This window comes from Solanum verrucosum, unplaced genomic scaffold (assembly GCF_900185275.1).
Source record: "Solanum verrucosum unplaced genomic scaffold, falcon-dt-bn FXZP01000125.1, whole genome shotgun sequence".
Classification (NCBI taxonomy): Eukaryota; Viridiplantae; Streptophyta; class Magnoliopsida; order Solanales; family Solanaceae; genus Solanum; species Solanum verrucosum.
In genome coordinates this window covers 3,191,382-3,211,657 of record NW_026019923.1, presented here as the reverse complement: position 1 = coordinate 3,211,657, position 20,276 = coordinate 3,191,382, and the positions used below count along the sequence as shown (strand labels likewise).

At 33.9% G+C, this 20,276-nt stretch overlaps 1 protein-coding gene and 1 pseudogene across 1 annotated transcript; both read right to left on the bottom strand.

The window, feature by feature from the left end:
* Window positions 1-625: 625 nt before the first annotated feature.
* Window positions 626-2,365, bottom strand: LOC125824267 (1-aminocyclopropane-1-carboxylate oxidase homolog 3-like; annotated as a pseudogene).
* A 14,574-nt stretch (window positions 2,366-16,939) lies between these two features.
* Window positions 16,940-19,130, bottom strand: LOC125824226 (1-aminocyclopropane-1-carboxylate oxidase homolog 1-like). The gene is given in 4 exon segments (XM_049503578.1): window positions 16,940-17,309; window positions 17,911-18,232; window positions 18,584-18,899; window positions 18,902-19,130. Coding segments are annotated over 4 exon segments (1,110 nt in total). The 5' UTR covers window positions 19,122-19,130; the 3' UTR covers window positions 16,940-17,057.
* Between the last annotated feature and the right edge of the window lie 1,146 nt (window positions 19,131-20,276).

Sequence of the window (20,276 nt, the reverse complement as noted above, 5' to 3'; positions counted from 1 at the left end):
CTGGAAAAGAAGACTAGTTCAAAGTTCTGGTTCACAAGGAAATGGAGAAAGAGTACACGCATCATCGGTATTACTGGTACTGATCTTAATTCTTTTATCATCCATGCATATCTTCAGAATATAGATTTAACTTTGATCTGTCTTTGTTTTGAATTTCAGTGTTTCTTCCACACAAGACACGGTATTATAATCTACCGTTGATTTTTATTCTTGAACAGATATAATTGCTTTAGTATAGAAAATTGAGTACAACAAGAAAGATACCATACTGATTATTCATTTCAAAAAGCTTGCTAGAGATCTCTTCTCATTTCCCTGACGTTAATTCCGCCTTTGTGAGCTTGCTCACATTGTTGGTCTCAATCTCGGATAAAAGTGGAGGGTCGTGGTAGATTGACCGCCACTGTAAAACTAGTCACTTCATGATGAATCCTCACATTACAGAATATACTTAGCTGAAGTGTCAAAATACATAACCAAGAAGTATTTGTAAAGATTCTTTATAACTTGAAGATTACAACGCATAAATCGTGACTATCTATACTAAAATGTTTTACAATATAGTTCATTACAACAGTTTAAAGTGTATTATCATAATGAGCATACTGTTAAGATTACACATAGTCTAAAGCCTAAAATGCAGCAAAGCAGAAGTGCCATCCATCCCTTTGTTAGTGAAATAAGTTGAGTACTCCTTAATTGTTGTTTCCCTGTACTTTGGAGGATTGTGTTCAGATATCAACTCCTTTATAGGTCCATACAGCTTTTGTGTTGGTAGTAAACCTGTCGTGAAGACCATTGATACCCTTGGACCAATCTTATTTGCTAGTACTCTATGTTCAACACTTTTGAATTTGTCATTCGATATAAGCTGAAAATGATTTGAGTAAAAAACATATCAATCTACATAACACAAGTAATAAGAGACAAGTATGTTTCTGATACAGGTATGCTAAATGTAACACTACTTGCCTGTAGAATATCTCCTATATTGATTACGAGAGCTCCGGGAGTAGGGGAACATCTACCCAATGGTTCTGATGTAGGACTTGGAGGCAACCTATGTTGTCTTGGAGAAGCACGGTGAGGAAGTCGTTGTCAGCATGTTTACTGGTGCCTGGAGTAATTTCGGGTTGTGGACATGCTGGATAATAATGACCTAAAGCAAAAAGGCCCTTGGTTCAATCCATATCCTTGAGGTGGTTGGGTTCTAGGACAATAGCCTCAGACAGTAGTTCAAATAGAGTGTCACCTAATTCCATCACTTGGTTTGTGTACTCAAGGAGAATATCCCTATGACAGATGCAGAATAACTAATAAGCAAATAAAAACATAATACAGTCATCAAACCTCTCTATAACAACGTCGTTTCTCTAAAAAAAATTGGGTTGCTATAGCGAAATCTTGTTATAGAGAACATACTCCCTCTGTTCCAATGCATGTGACACACTTCCCTTTTTAGTCCGTCCCAAAAAGAATGTCACCTTTCTATAATTGAAAAACAATTTAACTTTAAAATTTCTATTTTACCCTTTTAATGAAATGATTTATAACCGCACAAATGGTGAAGGAGTGTTTTAGACACAAACTTCAAAATTCTTTTATTTCATAAACTTTATGCCAAGTCAAACGGTGTCACATAAATTGGGATGGAGGGAGTATAGCATAACATAACATAACATAAAAAATTGGTTAAAATAACTTGGCCGTTCTAGTGAAATGTTGTTATATAGGATGACTATTATTGAGAGGTATGCAACTAATACCTGCAGACAGAAGGTAATATTTCAGGATTTGGAGGTGTAGGAGCTATGATGGCAGTAAAAGTGTCCCTCCAATTGGTTACTGGTGCTCCAAACAGATCAAAATTGCTTGTATATTGAAACACTTTGATGAAGTCTCGCGTATACCACTGTTTCTTTACCTCAGTATCTTGCTCAAAGAACCTGATAACCCCGTCTTTCATTTCCTCCAGAACATGACTGGGAATCCCATGATTGATCACTTGAAGGAATCCCCAACTCTCGGATGCTTGACCGACTTCCTGGATTATCTTCTTTCGTTTGATCAGATCTTCCTTGATGCCATCAAAATCAATTATTGGAAAACTGAAGTTTTTGTTGCTGTGAATTGTTGAATCTTCGATCGTTATGGTTGAACAAAAATTCTTAGTACTTTGGTGATACCTGCATCGACTAGTCCCTTAACACCAGCTTTTGTCTCATCAAAGGCTTGTAGTTCAGCCTTTCTGTCATACTTTGCTTCATTTGTGTTGATCACTTCCATTTTTCTTATTCTTTTGGAACAATCAGTATTTGTTAATAGATTTTAGCTTTTGTGAAAGCTAAGATATATACAAATTAATTTTCACATCACCTAAGTATTAGTCGAAATCAAAGAAAGAGATGGTATCTCTATCTTTTGTATTTCCTCTTGTTTTTCTATTTTTTCTAGTATTATCATCTCTCTTGTTAATCCAATCTTTATCACTTGTATAATAGGTTTGATTTCGTCATATAATGTAACGACTCGGAAAATGATAGAGTGAAACTAGAGCCTCACATGTGAGTTTGGAGTCGAGAACTTAATGAAATGATTATATTTGAATTTGACCCAAAAGTTCTTAAAAATGTGCTTCGGAAGTTACCGGAAACTTGTTTAGCGGTATACTAAAAGATCCATTTCGTTTTTCGAAAATCCAACTTCATATTCTTGTTTAGGGGGTCAAATTGAGTGGGAAATGGGTCTAACCCAAATTTTAGAGCAACCGTATCAAAATCCGAAATTTCCAAGTGAAGCCTTTTTCGAGGGTCTACTTTGGAGGGTCATATCTCCTAGCACACAAATTATTTGGGTGGCCATAATATATCCATGGAAAGCCCTTTGAGTTAGCTACCTAACGCACTTCGTTTCATCTCATTCGGAGTTCGGACGAAGAAGTTATGCCCATTTTCGTAAAGTCTGTCCGGCAGAAAATGCAAATTCCAGTAGCTAATGTTACTGTTCATTACTGTTCACCCGCCTGAAAATTTTTCTAAGTGTTGGACCCTTTTTTTCAAAGGACTTATATTATTTCCTAGATACCATAATCCAATTCCCATCCCTAAAAACATTTCCCTCTCTACAATCCTTCATTAAGAAGAAGAAGAACTTGGAGCTAGGGCTTGGATTCAAGGCTTTCTTCATCAATTTTCTTGGGGAATCATAGCAAAGGTATGGTGACCCTTGATCCTTGATTATCTTTCCTTCAAGGAGTCCATTAAAAAGGGTTTCAAAAGTCTTCAAAGAACAAAATTTCTATTTTCTATTCTAGGTATGGGTTCATGGATAAAATGTTTTCAAAGTCATTATATTGGTGAATTGAAATTGTATTTATGATTTTAAGATGATTTTATATGAAACTTCTTCAAGAACCCATGTTTTCATTAAAAGACTTGAATTTGCTTATGAAGTGGGTTTAATGCCTATGATTTAATGTTGATGAATTGTTGGTATATGGATGAATTGAGGATTGTGGCCTTATGGGCAAATTATGGGCGAATCACCTTGTGGTGATAGAATTGTTGGGAATTGAGTAATGGTTATTATGGCTTTGGAGGATGGTAAGTTGGCTTAATCTCATATTAGGGATAAAACTGTTCTTGCTTGGTTTGATCCACTTATGGTGGAGGTGTTTAATTATGGAATGTATTGTGACCATGGCCTTAAAGGCAAGACATGAGGAGCTAATGTTGACTTAGAATTGTTTACTTGTTTGTTACATTGTGACCATGGCCTTGAAGGCATAGTATAAGAAATTGAAGTGTTATCATGACATTGTATGAATGAGAGTTCAATGAAGATAATGTGATCATGTTATGAATGTAAATGTGTTACTATTGAAAGATTATTTCTCAATTTGACACTCATGAATGTTGATGATAGAATATGAAGGATTCTTCAATGTAAAGTATACCTTGAATTGGTAGGGCTTATGCATCCTTTTCTTGTATAAATGATTATATTGTTGATTGTTGAATCCTTGGATCGGTAGGCTTATGGCACCCTTCCACACATGCTTATAATGAACCTTGGATCGGTAGGCTAATGGCACCCTTCCATTAATGATAAGTAATGAACCTTGGATTCGGTAGGCCTATGGCACCTTTCCATAAAGGTTAATGATGAGACTTGAATCGGTAGGCCCATGGCACCCTTTCAAGAGGAGTTAATGAGCTTTCCTAAATGTACCTTGAATCGGTAGGCTTATGGCACCCTTTCATGTGTTAAATAATGTACCTTGAATCGGTAGGCTTATGGCACCCTTTCATGTGTGATGATGTCAAAGTAATGAACTATTCTATGGGAATGTAGGCTAAGCACCGAGCGGATTTGGTTAGATGGAAACTCCCCCGACAGTTAGGCATGAGTTTCAATGATCGTCTACCTTATCCCATAAACTATGTGCCCGCATAGGAAGCTAGTGGATCCATTAAGCTATATACCGGTCTTCCTTAGGCAAGTAGACCACCTCTTTACGGTGTGGGGACTTATGACACCGGATTCCATGACAAGCTCTCATGGTCTATGTCGGTTAAACGCTTACTTCCCATCATGTGAGATTTTATTATGGTTTCTTGATAAGCTCTACAAAGTGTAGGTAGTAGTATGGGATGCTACCTATACATTGCACGAGTAGGCTTGGAGAGGGTCATAGTGAGTTTCTCTAAATCCTAATGTATGTGACACAAATGTGCCCTAAATGAGGTTATTAAAGAATGTTGGCTCTCAAATGTTTAATATGAGATGCATGCTATACTTGGGTTATATTATGAGTTATTTTCCCTTGTCATGTCTTAATTAATGATATACCTCTTATGTATGAATATTGTGCAAAGGTGAAAGAAGGAATGATAAGTTACTTTAAGTGACCTACATGTGGTGCCTTAGTATGGATGGTGGTATGGGACGTCACCCATACATTGCACGAGGTATAGCATAAGGGTTTCTTGAGGTGAAGGTCCAAGGTAAAGGTTTTCATGTTGATATTGTTTAAAGGTGATATTATGACTTACTTGATGTTATGCTTGTCTTGTATGTCTTTTATACTATTGTTCATGATATTTCAAAAAGGTGGCATAATGCATGGTTTCTAACTAAAATGTCCCTTTTTAAAGCATGTTTTGCATGGTCATCATACTTAGTACTTAATTGTGCTAATTCCATATTTCTCTATTTTTTATAAGTGTAGGTTCCGGCAAGTGATCACTCCTAGCTAGTTTGAAGTGTTGGATTGCTTTCCTCCAAGACTTGGTATGTCCTCATGGATTCGAGGATAAGACTTTTAAGTCCTTTTGTTCATGTAATAGACTTAATAGACTTCTTTTGATTGTAAAGGGCCGTGTCCCTACTTATGTTTTGCGACTGTGTCTAAGATGGCCATGTGAGACTTAGACTTCCGCTGTGTGTTTTTAAAGTTGTTTTAAGAAGTTTAAATGTGTGGATGTAAATAAGTTTTTTTTTTTTATTCCGCACTATTTTCATTATTGAATGCAATGAATGACTATGTGGCTCGTATAAGGCCCTTTCGGGGTCGAATACGCCATGTTACGACTAGGGGGTACTCTCGGGTCGTGACAAACATGGTATCAGAGCATAAGATTTTGGGAATGGTTTTTAGGATCAAAGTCTCACAAGCCAAGTCTAGTAGAGTCTTGTTCATCGGTGTGAGTCGCGACACATCTATGAGCGAGAGGCTATAGGACGGTAGAAGTTACACTTCTTTCATATTCTTAAAGTCGTGCCTTAGAGTGTGGTTCTATAAGTGTTCTTATCCTTATCCTTCTCTTGTGTTTATAGGATATGAATACAAGAGGGAGACCCGCAAGGAGAGTAGGAGAAGAGTATGTGAATGAGGAAGTTCCTCCCCAAGTTGTGCAAAATGGTCAAGGTGTGCAATGCAATCAAGTTCCTATAGGTGAGCAAGAGAATGAGGTTCCGGTGGTTCCCCCGGATATGACCAATGAAGAGATTAGGTCGGCTTTCTTAATCTTGGCCCGAGCCATGGCGGCTCAAGCGACTAGAGATATGGGGCCTAGGGTGAATGCTAATGAGGGTACTATGGCTTCTAAGTTGAGAGACTTTGTGAGGATGAATCCTCCGGTGTTTCTAGGTTCTAAGGTGGGAGAGGATCCCCAAGAATTTTTGGATGAAGTGTATAAGGTAGTGAGTGCTATGGGGGTGACTTCAAGAGAAAAGGCGGAGCTTGCCTCCTACCAATTGAAAGATGTTGCCCAAATTTGGTTCACTCAATGGAAGGCTAATAGGCCGGTGGGAGCGGATCCTATAGAATTGGAGGAGTTTAAGGAAGCTTTCCTTGGTAGGTACTTTCCCCGTGAGATGAGGGAGTGTAAGGTTGAGGAGTTTATCAATCTTCGGCAAGGTAATATGAGTGTGCAAGAGTATTCCTTGAGGTTTACCCAATTGTCTAAGTATGCCCCATGTTTGGTGTCAAACCCTAGGGATGAGATGAGTAGGTTTGTGACCGGCGTATCCGACCTAGTCAAGGAAGAGTGCCATACGGCAATGCTCCATAATGACATGAACATTTCTAGGCTCATAGTGTATGCTCAATCCATTGAGGAGTCCAAACTTAAGAGGATGAATAGGAATGTGAAGAGGGGTAGATCCGATGAGCAAAGTCAACCTAGGTTCAAGAAGAGGGCTCAAGATCAAGATTTTTCAAGTGCTCCTAAGGTTAACCAAGATAAAGGTGGTGGATCTCAATTTCCTAAACCTACTTGCACCACTTGTGGCAAGAGGCACTATGGGAAGTGTCTAGCCGGTACTAATGGATGCTATGGTTGTGGGAAGAATGATCACAAGGTGAAAGATTGTCCTACTTTTACGGCTAGAGGAAGGGAGGCAAAGCAAGCTTCTAAAGATGGAACGGTTCCTATTCCTCCAAATTATGGTCGTTTCTATGCTCTCCAAGCTAGCAAGGACAAGGAAGCTAATCCGAATGAAGGCGCCGGTAAGTTTTAGTTTCTTATGGTCATGAATGTCTTGATGAGGTTTCTATGGTGTTGTTTTTCATGTATGCCTTAATTGGGTTTTCTTCTAAGTGGGGGATGGTAGGTTGAATAGCAAGGTTGTTGAGAGTGTTGATATCCTTATCTCATTCTTTCTATTCTTATTCAAGCTTGAGGCCAAGAGTTCCTAGTAGCTTGTTTTATGTTTTGGAGTCTTGGGTGAAAATGAGTTTCCATGGTCTCCTTATGTTATGCATGTCCTATTTGAATTCTTGTTAAATGATAAAATGAGTTTTCATAAACGTGTTCCTCGTGTTGATGTGCATTTAGTTGAGTTGTCTATATGCTTCATGAGGATAAATGTTGAACATGCTTAAATGTTGCATGAGTTGATTTATTAGGCATGCTTAAATGTGTTCTTGAGAATGTTGCATAATTGTACTTTTGTGAGAAAATTGCATAATGTGTCTAATAATTTTGGGATGAGTGTGATGTAAATTGGAGAAGGAAGTTCATCCAATGAAATGAGAAATGGTAAAGCTTGATGCATAAGGAATTGGTAGATGTATTCCTAATTTCTTGAATTGCATGAAGTTGTTTGAGCCTCATTGATGTGGAGTTGATGTTTCCTCCGATATTTATGTACTTGTATTGATGTTGTATGCATGTTGATGGGCCGTATACTTAAGTTGTTACCCCTTATGTGTTTAAAGTGTCATTCGAGGACGAATGTTCCTAAGTGGGGGATAATGTAACGACTCGGAAAATGATAGAGTGAAACTAGAGCCTCACATGTGAGTTTGGAGTCGAGAACTTAATGAAATGATTATATTTGAATTTGACCCAAAAGTTCTTAAAAATGTGCTTCGGAAGTTACCGGAAACTTGTTTAGCGGTATACTAAAAGATCCATTTCGTTTTTCGAAAATCCAACTTCATATTCTTGTTTAGGGGGTCAAATTGAGTGGGAAATGGGTCTAACCCAAATTTTAGAGCAACCGTATCAAAATCCGAAATTTCCAAGTGAAGCCTTTTTCGAGGGTCTACTTTGGAGGGTCATATCTCCTAGCACACAAATTATTTGGGTGGCCATAATATATCCATGGAAAGCCCTTTGAGTTAGCTACCTAACGCACTTCGTTTCATCTCATTCGGAGTTCGGACGAAGAAGTTATGCCCATTTTCGTAAAGTCTGTCCGGCAGAAAATGCAAATTCCAGTAGCTAATGTTACTGTTCATTACTGTTCACCCGCCTGAAAATTTTTCTAAGTGTTGGACCCTTTTTTTCAAAGGACTTATATTATTTCCTAGATACCATAATCCAATTCCCATCCCTAAAAACATTTCCCTCTCTACAATCCTTCATTAAGAAGAAGAAGAACTTGGAGCTAGGGCTTGGATTCAAGGCTTTCTTCATCAATTTTCTTGGGGAATCATAGCAAAGGTATGGTGACCCTTGATCCTTGATTATCTTTCCTTCAAGGAGTCCATTAAAAAGGGTTTCAAAAGTCTTCAAAGAACAAAATTTCTATTTTCTATTCTAGGTATGGGTTCATGGATAAAATGTTTTCAAAGTCATTATATTGGTGAATTGAAATTGTATTTATGATTTTAAGATGATTTTATATGAAACTTCTTCAAGAACCCATGTTTTCATTAAAAGACTTGAATTTGCTTATGAAGTGGGTTTAATGCCTATGATTTAATGTTGATGAATTGTTGGTATATGGATGAATTGAGGATTGTGGCCTTATGGGCAAATTATGGGCGAATCACCTTGTGGTGATAGAATTGTTGGGAATTGAGTAATGGTTATTATGGCTTTGGAGGATGGTAAGTTGGCTTAATCTCATATTAGGGATAAAACTGTTCTTGCTTGGTTTGATCCACTTATGGTGGAGGTGTTTAATTATGGAATGTATTGTGACCATGGCCTTAAAGGCAAGACATGAGGAGCTAATGTTGACTTAGAATTGTTTACTTGTTTGTTACATTGTGACCATGGCCTTGAAGGCATAGTATAAGAAATTGAAGTGTTATCATGACATTGTATGAATGAGAGTTCAATGAAGATAATGTGATCATGTTATGAATGTAAATGTGTTACTATTGAAAGATTATTTCTCAATTTGACACTCATGAATGTTGATGATAGAATATGAAGGATTCTTCAATGTAAAGTATACCTTGAATTGGTAGGGCTTATGCATCCTTTTCTTGTATAAATGATTATATTGTTGATTGTTGAATCCTTGGATCGGTAGGCTTATGGCACCCTTCCACACATGCTTATAATGAACCTTGGATCGGTAGGCTAATGGCACCCTTCCATTAATGATAAGTAATGAACCTTGGATTCGGTAGGCCTATGGCACCTTTCCATAAAGGTTAATGATGAGACTTGAATCGGTAGGCCCATGGCACCCTTTCAAGAGGAGTTAATGAGCTTTCCTAAATGTACCTTGAATCGGTAGGCTTATGGCACCCTTTCATGTGTTAAATAATGTACCTTGAATCGGTAGGCTTATGGCACCCTTTCATGTGTGATGATGTCAAAGTAATGAACTATTCTATGGGAATGTAGGCTAAGCACCGAGCGGATTTGGTTAGATGGAAACTCCCCCGACAGTTAGGCATGAGTTTCAATGATCGTCTACCTTATCCCATAAACTATGTGCCCGCATAGGAAGCTAGTGGATCCATTAAGCTATATACCGGTCTTCCTTAGGCAAGTAGACCACCTCTTTACGGTGTGGGGACTTATGACACCGGATTCCATGACAAGCTCTCATGGTCTATGTCGGTTAAACGCTTACTTCCCATCATGTGAGATTTTATTATGGTTTCTTGATAAGCTCTACAAAGTGTAGGTAGTAGTATGGGATGCTACCTATACATTGCACGAGTAGGCTTGGAGAGGGTCATAGTGAGTTTCTCTAAATCCTAATGTATGTGACACAAATGTGCCCTAAATGAGGTTATTAAAGAATGTTGGCTCTCAAATGTTTAATATGAGATGCATGCTATACTTGGGTTATATTATGAGTTATTTTCCCTTGTCATGTCTTAATTAATGATATACCTCTTATGTATGAATATTGTGCAAAGGTGAAAGAAGGAATGATAAGTTACTTTAAGTGACCTACATGTGGTGCCTTAGTATGGATGGTGGTATGGGACGTCACCCATACATTGCACGAGGTATAGCATAAGGGTTTCTTGAGGTGAAGGTCCAAGGTAAAGGTTTTCATGTTGATATTGTTTAAAGGTGATATTATGACTTACTTGATGTTATGCTTGTCTTGTATGTCTTTTATACTATTGTTCATGATATTTCAAAAAGGTGGCATAATGCATGGTTTCTAACTAAAATGTCCCTTTTTAAAGCATGTTTTGCATGGTCATCATACTTAGTACTTAATTGTGCTAATTCCATATTTCTCTATTTTTTATAAGTGTAGGTTCCGGCAAGTGATCACTCCTAGCTAGTTTGAAGTGTTGGATTGCTTTCCTCCAAGACTTGGTATGTCCTCATGGATTCGAGGATAAGACTTTTAAGTCCTTTTGTTCATGTAATAGACTTAATAGACTTCTTTTGATTGTAAAGGGCCGTGTCCCTACTTATGTTTTGCGACTGTGTCTAAGATGGCCATGTGAGACTTAGACTTCCGCTGTGTGTTTTTAAAGTTGTTTTAAGAAGTTTAAATGTGTGGATGTAAATAAGTTTTTTTTTTTATTCCGCACTATTTTCATTATTGAATGCAATGAATGACTATGTGGCTCGTATAAGGCCCTTTCGGGGTCGAATACGCCATGTTACGACTAGGGGGTACTCTCGGGTCGTGACATATAATATCTCGGCTGGTGCTGAATAAAATTTTATATAAAATAGTGTTCCTTTAGTAATCCATTTGTAATGCATAAATGCTTTGTGTAGCTCTGGGATTGTTGATATCTCGTCTCCTGTTACGGTATATACGGTGCTTAGTAATCCATAGTGATAGCAAGTTCCTACTAGATTAGTGCTAGTTCCTGGTTGTGCAATCAATTTGTTATATCCTTGTAGGTTTTGGGTAATATAGTCTTCATTAGGGTTTTTTGTATTTTTGGATCTAGGATTTAGGTTTAAAAAAGTTTGTATTTTGTGAATATTTTCTATATAGGCTCTGGTTATATGGTTATATGTCTTTTTGTTTTGTCCTAGACTCTCCTTATATGTATTAAGCTGAGGTGGTAGGAATAATGGTTCTTTTTGAGTTTTTGGTATAAATGGTTTTTAGAATATTTTGTTCATATTTGTATTGATATATCTGGTTTTGTTTTCTTCCTTTGTTGCAAGGTGCTTCCTGTAGCTGCATGTAACAAATTATTAGTTTGGGTTTTTTGGTGTTTCCCATCGTCACCTTCTAGCTCTGGAATTTTCAAGTCTTTCGATTGACTTAGCTCCGCATATTTATTGTCATGCTGCTGACTTTTCATTTGTTGTAGCTCTTTATCCAGGCTATCTACTTTTGTACAAAGCAATGTCATAGTATTGAGTATCTTTTCAATATTATTTTCTTTGTCTAGATCCGTCTGTGTAGCTTTGTCTTGAAATGTAATCTGCAATGACATTTTTGTTAGTACCTATCACTTCTATTGTAAATGTAAAATTATGTATATTTAATACTAGTCTTCGTATTTCTTTGGTTGTTACCGAATCTTGTATCTTCCTTGTGATCCACCATTTTACCTGCGTATTATTTGTTCTTACAATAAACTTATTATATACGATATATGGTTCAAAAGCTAATAAACATTTATATAGTGCATATAATTCTTTTCTATTTATTTCCCATTTTATTTCCGAATTTGTAAATGTTCCTGAATAATATCTGCAATGTTGTTCTATTTTTTCTTTATCATATTTGTATTTCAGTACTCCTCCATAACTTATCTCACTTGCATATGATTCTACTATGTATATAAATTTTTAATTTTCGTCTAGAAAATATAATTTAGGTAATTTCTTACATAATAATTTGATTTTTTGTATTTGTTCTTGGTCTTTTTTGTCAAAATAATATTCTACATCTTTCTTTAGTTTTTTGTGCAAAGGTTTAAGATTTTCTGCTAAATTAGGTATATATTCTCTTACCTGATTTACTAATCCTAAAAATGATTGTAATTTCTTTTTCGTATCTATTTGTTCTTCAGAATTTATTATTTTTTGTACTATGTGATTTTGCATTTTTATACCATTCTTATCTATTTGTATTCCTAAAAATTCTATTTGAGCTTTCATTATTTCTGCCTTTTTCTTACTCAAACTTATTCCTGAGTGTATTATAATATGTATAAATTTTTCTAGTAATCGTATATGATCTTCTTCTGTCCGTGAATATAACAATATATCATCTATGTATACTATACAATTTTCTAGTTGATTAAAGTAATTATCCATAAAATGTTGATATTTTCCTGGTGCATTTTTGTATCCAAAAGGTAGTACGTTCCATTCATAGAATCCTTGTGGTACTGTAAAAGCTGTTAATTTTTTAGATTCTTCTTCTAACTTTAGATGATAAAATCCTGATTTACAATCAAATTTACTAAAATAATTGTATCCTTGTATTTGTCTTACTTTTAGTATTTTGTTTGGTATGGGGTAATTATATGTTTTTGTTTTTGCATTTAGATTCCTATAGTCAATAACCATACGGCTTTTACCTCTTTTCTGTTCACTATGTTTATTTACTATGAATGCTGGACTTGTATGTTTACTATTACTTTCTTGAATATATTTGTTTTCTAATAGTTCCTTTATATGCATTTTAAATTCTTTTAAATCTTCAAAATTATATTTCAATGGTTTTTCGGTTATTATACTATTTCATCAATTAGTTCAATTTTTATTTTTGTTTTGTGTTTTTCCCATCCTTTTAAGGGATCTTCACTATATAACATATCTAATTTTTCTTGAATTATTTTTAATTTATCTATTGAAAATATTATTAATTCTATATTGTGGGTACTTTCTTTAATATTTTCTAATTTTTGTGTGATTTTTTCACTCCCATTAATCCATGGTGTCGACTTTCTGTTTTTATTATTTACTCTTTTTGCTCCTATCTTTTGCTTACATGGTGTGGTAAACCACCAATGTGTTTTTGTTATTATGTGAGGGTATAATTTGTCTAAAAACGGCATTCCTAAAAGCATATCTTCATTTATAAATTCATAATTATATATATCTTCTATAGTTAATATTTTATCCCATATTTGTAACTTTATATTTCTTGCTTTATATGTTATCATACTTCCTTCATTATTAAATCCTGTTACGACTATAGGTGTTTTTAATTTTTCCCATTTTTCGTCTGGTAGACAATTATGTTTACACATATTTGCTTCTGCTCCTGTATCTAACATTGGAGTGTAATATCTGTTATAGTAATTTTCTACTATTATTTTTGCAAGTATATAAATTTTCATATTGCTCTCTTAATTATGACCTTTTTATTTTTATAGGTTATAATTAATTGCGTATTTTCTAGATTATATGGTTTCATTTCTTCTAACCATTTTATTCCTAATGTTATAGTATCTCCTTGGTATATTTTAAATGTTATTGGTATGATTATTCCTCCTATTATTACTTCTTTTTGAGTTATTTCTTCTATATATGATAATTCTTTTGGTAATTCTGGGCATACTTGTTCTTTAACAGTTATTTCTTCTTCTGATACTAGTTCTCTTGGTATATAATTTTCTTCCTGTCCAGTATTTATTATGATAATATGCTTTCTTTGTTCTATTATTCCAGTTATATGATAGTGATATGGTTCAATTTCTTTTATCATTTGGTATTCTACTGATTTTCTTGAGAGTTGGGATATATTATCATTATCTTTATCTATGTTTTTTATCCTTTTCGATGTACTTATTCTATCACTTATTATCTCTAGATCTTCTTCTATGTCTATTTCTTTATAACTATAATCATTATTATCTATTACTGTAACAATTTTCTCAAAAGGATTTTCTATTTTTATTTTATTTATCTTATTTGTTGCAGTTATCTTATGTTTTGTTGTTAATACATATAGATTTTTACAGCGAGCTGTAAATATTTTACTTCATGGGGCTAACTCTATTCCTGACATTTTCCAATATAGTACTAATGATTTATCTATATTTTGATCATTTATTGCTACTGAGTAATTAACACTTATTATAAATTTAAATTTTTGGTACATTAAATTTCCTTTTACTGCACTTATTATGCTTATTTCTATTGGTTCTATTATTCTATCATCTGTCAAATATATTTCTATCGGTGTATCTATTCCTTCTCTAAAACAAGCATTTATTAATATCTCTGTTCTGCCTAAGTGTACGTATTTTATGGGGTCTCTAGCTTTAATTTCTTGTATTTCTTTATTTATTATTCGTTTATTTATTATAGGTATTCTTGCTTTTCCTTTTGTGTATTTACAATCTATTATATGTTCTTTTTGACTTACTACATAATATTCTTCTTTTTGCCTTTTAAATATATTTCTTAGTACTGGTATTTTGAATATTTTTTCTACACTGAGATCTAATTCTTTTCCTTTTATATGTTCAAATATATTGATATCAAATATTACTTTTTGTTCTGTAGATTTTTCATTTATATACTCTTCTTTATTTATTATTTGTACGTCCTTTTCAGTCATCATTATAGATTTATAGTCTTCTTTTATTTCATTTTCAGATAGTTCGTTCTCAAATTCATATATGCTATCATCTCTTTCTGGTTCATAATCTATATAGTCTATTTGTGTATATGTCTCATCATTAATTATTATTTCAGATATTTGTTTTTTCTTTGGATTCTTAGGTACTTTACAATCTTTAGCTAGATGTCCTAGTTTTCCGCAATTATAACATGTACATTCTGTTATTTTCTTCTTTGGTCTAAAAGGTCTTTTTGCTTTAGTGTTTTTTTATATAATATCTTCTTCTTAGTCTTTTATACCTATATTGGGATTTATATTTTTTATATTTCCCTGGTTTTCTATATTTCTTTTTATAATAATTATCATTACATCCAAATTGAGGTGTTATCTTATCTTTACAACATGCTAGGTTTTTAATTATTGTTTTTTTCATTTTTATCTCTTCTCTATATTTTTCACATATTTCTGAATACCATTTTTGTAAATATCTCATTCTTGCTCCAAGTGTATCTTGTAATCCTGCTTCATTCCAGTCTTTTATTATTTTAGAACTAAATGGTTCTGGTAATTTTGTAAAATATAATTTTCTTATTTCTTTTGCTTCTTCTGTATTATACGTTCCTTTATAATAATATTCTCTAAATACACATGTATATTTTTCTATGTAACACATATTACATATAGCTAATTTTAACATTAAATTCCTATTTAACTGTTTCTCTTTATTTTGTTCTTCTACTTCTGTAGTTGTACTACTGAATTCATTTCTTATAGCTATTTCATATTTATTTAATATCTCAACTGGTGTAGTCGCAATTTCTCCGTCTATTTTCTTATTATTTCTTAATGTTTTTATACTTTCTTCTGCTAAATTTTGTAACCATAATTTTACCGTTCCTATAAGTATTCTTTCTATATATCCCGGTACTTCTGTCATTCCAATTTTGTTATCTATTAGTTGTTTTGATATGTATCCTACCTATAGTTGTATTGTTTTGTTTATATCAGCTACGCAATCTAAATCTAAAAAATCATTATTTCGGGATGTTGTAGATGGTGTCCATTTTTTATTTAATCTTTTATTCCATAAACTATCATATCTGTCAGATTCTTCATAACTAACTGTATAATAATTAGGACTTAGTGTTTTTGGATTTTTTACTTCAGATGTACTTGTACTTGCTTTATTTTTTATTTCTTCCGTATTTATTTCTATTGTATTATTAATTGTTTCGGTTTCTCCTATTTTTTCTAATATTTCTGTATATGTTTCACTTATGTCTGAGCCTTGTTCTGAACAATTTTCATCTATATCAACATTATCAACTCTTATATCTGGGTTTTCTTTTTCTTCAGTTAATTTTTCTTTAAATTTTTCTATCTCTATTTTTAATTCTGTTTCTATTTCTTTTCTTTTTTTGTCTAGCCATATATAATTCTTTAAGCATGGTTAATTCTTTTTCTAAGGCAATTATTTTATCATTTTTTACTTCTTCAATCTGCTGTATTTCTAATTTTGCTTGTTGTTTTATCGTATCTATTTTTTTTTTATCTATTTCTTCATTTTCTCTAGTTATTCTTACCATTGCAGTTAGACTATCTTCTAATCTTACTGTTTCTTTTTCTATCATTAGATATATATTTTCACCTATTTTTTTATATCTTCTTCCTAAGTTTGAAAATATTATTTTTATTTTTAATCGCTCAGGATTTTCGTAGGTTTTTTCTTCTATAGCAAATTCTTCCTTATTCATCTTAAATTGTGTTTTGATTTATACTCAATTTTTTGTATTTCGAGTTGTAATTTAAATATTGCTTTTCTTTGAGCTAGCAGAGACTTTTGGCATACTCCTACATATAGATAGGTTATATTGTAGCCTTTCTTGTTTATGTTTTAATTCTTGTTGGTTTGATATTACTGTTCTAATTAATTCATATTTATGGGTCCAGATATTTTTTTGTTCAGCTTCAAGACAAATTCGTCAACGTCAAGATTCATTATCATATTCTGCATTAGCTGGCAAATACAACCACTTCAAAGTTCTGGTCCATGAAGCAATGGAGGAAGAGGAAACACATCATCGGTATTACTCGTACTAATCTAATCTCCTATATCAACCATGCATATCTTCAATATCTAGAAACTTTGACCTGTCTTGGTTGAGTAACATAATTGTTGAGTCGGAGAAAATGAATGTAAAAAAAGAACAAGCTAGGAATTTCAAAATAACCAAGAAAGTAACTATGAGATTCTTATAACTTGAAGATTACAATGCATAAATAGTGATTATGCATTGAATAATCAGCATGAAGAGTCAAATGGAAAGATAGTTCATTACAACAGTTTAAAGTCTAAAATGTTGTAGAGCAGAAGTTCCATCAAGTCCCTTTGCAGTAAAATAGGCAGAATATTCCTGAATTGTTGTTTCTCTGTATTTTGATGGATTTTCTTCTGATAACAACTCCTTAATAGGACCATAAAGTCTTGACGATGCTAGGAAAAATGTGGAGAAGAAGCATGCTATAGATATCCTTGGACCAACACGATTTGCTAGAACGCGATGTTCAACGCTTTTAAACTTGTCATTTGTTATTAACTGTACATTTTCATGACAAACAACATTAGTACTTGTTTTCTCTGCATGAATAACCTTCAAGTCTAGTAATATTAGAGAATAACTCAAATTAATCATTGTACTGTTGTTTTGACGGACTGATGTTTGTGTCAGGGTAGGCTGCCTACATTACACCCTCTTGGGGTGTGGCCCTTCCCTGAACTTCGCATAAACATGGAATGTTTCATGCACTGGACAAGTTGTCCCGGTGAATGGACCTAACGACTTGCTGTTGGTTCATTTGAACATACTTCTTTCGACATAATCACACAACATATGTGTGTGTGTGTGAAATTAGAAGATCAGTGCATATTATGAAATAGTGACTCCCTATGAGTCCACTGATTCTGTATAATGTAACTCAAGTATACACATGACCGGTACATACTAGTCTATGAAGCCTCTAACATATGACATGAACTGTATAGGTGTCGGGACAAGGCTCTGATATACCTTAAATCATCTATGTACATCATATGAATATGACAAGACCCTCAATGCTACAAGCCTGAGAGGGATTCACCGGCTCAAAGTGTAGCCAACGAGCTACTCATTTTCAATACAGATTGGTGAGAAGACATACCTGCAGAAGATCTGCAATATTTACAACAAGAGCACCAGGGGTAGGAGGGACATCAACCCAATGATTTCGATGAAGAACTTGCAATCCCCCTATATGGTCTTGAAGAAGCAAAGTCAAGAATCCGTCATCAGCATGTTTACTAGCACCTAATGTAAGTTCTGGTTCTGGACAAGCTGGATAATAGTGACATGCAACTGAAAGTCCTTTATCACAATCCATGTCATTGAGATAGTTTCTATTGAGCCCAAGTGCTTCTGCTAATAGTTCAAACAAAGAACGCCCGAGTTTCTTCACTTCCTCAGAGTATTTAACAATGATATCCCTTTACCACATCATAAAGAAAACACAAAACAGTATCAGTGTCGGAATCAGGAATTCTAACACGGGGATTCAAGGAATGATAGTGTGTCACAACTTATATCTGCAGGGGTGTAGCTATGTGCTAGTAAGGGCAGTCAGTTAAACACCCTCGATCAAAAAATTATGCTATGTACATTTAAGTCATTTTATATTATACATATACAAAATCTTGAACACCCTTAGCAGAATTCCTAGCTTAGCTACTGGTCTTCTGTCAAGGGATTCAACGAGTTTCATACATATCGGTATACTTTTTCAACGAAGAGGATTCAATCGAACCCCTTATAGACCATGAATCATATAAATGACATACCTACAGATTGGAGGCAATTCTTCAGGACTAGGAGGATTAGGAGCCATAATGCAGAAAAAAGTATCCCTCCAATTAGTTGCTGGTGCACTATACAAATCAAAATTACTATTGTAAACAACTCTTTTAGTAAACTCTCGCGTATACCATTGTTTCTTGATATCATTATCTTGTTCATGAAAACTACAAACACCTCGTATAATTTCTTCCAAGACATCACATGGAACGCCATGATTGATCACTTGGAAGAAACCCCATGTCTCTGATGCATCGCGGACTTTCTCAATGGCTTCTTTTCGATTGATTTGATCATGACTATAATGTCTTGGAGGTCTATGACTGGAAATATGAACTGTCCTGTGGTGGAATTTGAGTATGTATCTTGAGGTGAAATGAATATCTGAGGGACTTTACTTACTCCTGCATCAACAAGTCCTTTGACACCAGATTTTGTGTCATCAAAGGCTTTTAACTCACTTTTTCTATCATGTTTTGATTCATTTGTATCCATTTTCTTGATATCTCTTGTTCTCTTATTCATCAATAGGATATAGTAATTTATATCAAGATTTTGAGACTCTTTCTTTTTACAAAAGTGATGTCTCGGTCAGCTTGCATACACCCGTGGAGGTAAATGTTACCTCCCACCAGAACATGCACCGAGTATATCTATGTACCAATACTTAAACAGACGTGAAGAAATCACCTAATTTTAAACCTGAAACTTCATGATTCTCAATCCACTACTTCGTTGACTACTAGGCCACTTTCTTGAGTGCAAGATTTTGGAACTTTTTTTTAATAATTAGATGGATAATACAAGATTCCAAATTTGTAGCCATAATTAAGTGAGTCATCCATTGTTGACTTTGAAAAATGAAATAAATAAACAAACAATAAATCCAAATCAATGCAAGTTGTGACTTATGGACAACCCATTGTCCCATTCAGAATTTTATGCCAAGTGAAAATACAAATTGCCTTTATTATTGATAGACAAAAAAAAAGAGAAACGGCATCAAACTAAATTTGAACTTGTATAATTTATGAAAGTGATTTTTGATACTATACATGATGAAGTCATAATACAAAGTAGAAAAAAAATCAATATAGCAAAAATATTCTGTCCAAAATTGTCCTCCTTTCTATTTTTTTTCGTTGTACCAACTACCAAACATTTGTTAATAATAAAAAATGGAACTTCATAATAGTGGCTATTTGTTAAAGACATAGGCGAAAAGTGGCTAGTTCATTCTATTTCTATAGGTAATTTACAACAGCGGCGGAGCCACCATATAGTCAGGGGTTCATCCGAACTCCCTTCGACGGAAAGTTATATTATTTATACATGATTAAAATAATTTTTTAGATATATATAATAGATATTGAACCCCCCTTCGATTACTTCTTGTGTCTATTTTTTCAGATTTTGAACCCTTTATTGAAAATTCTGATTCCGCCACTCCTTGAAATTAATGTTTGTGAACTTTTGATCCTGATTGTCCCATTGACAAAGTATTAAGTTCGGAACAAGTTTTGACCAACAATTGCTTTTTCAGCCACTTCGAATTGTTTATATAAAATAAAATTAAAGACAAGTTCAAAAATTAATGATGATTCCCATATCTCCTACTTTGATGTAACAAGTAGAAATTGCACCGTATATAGCCAATTTTTATCTTGTTATTCACGTTGT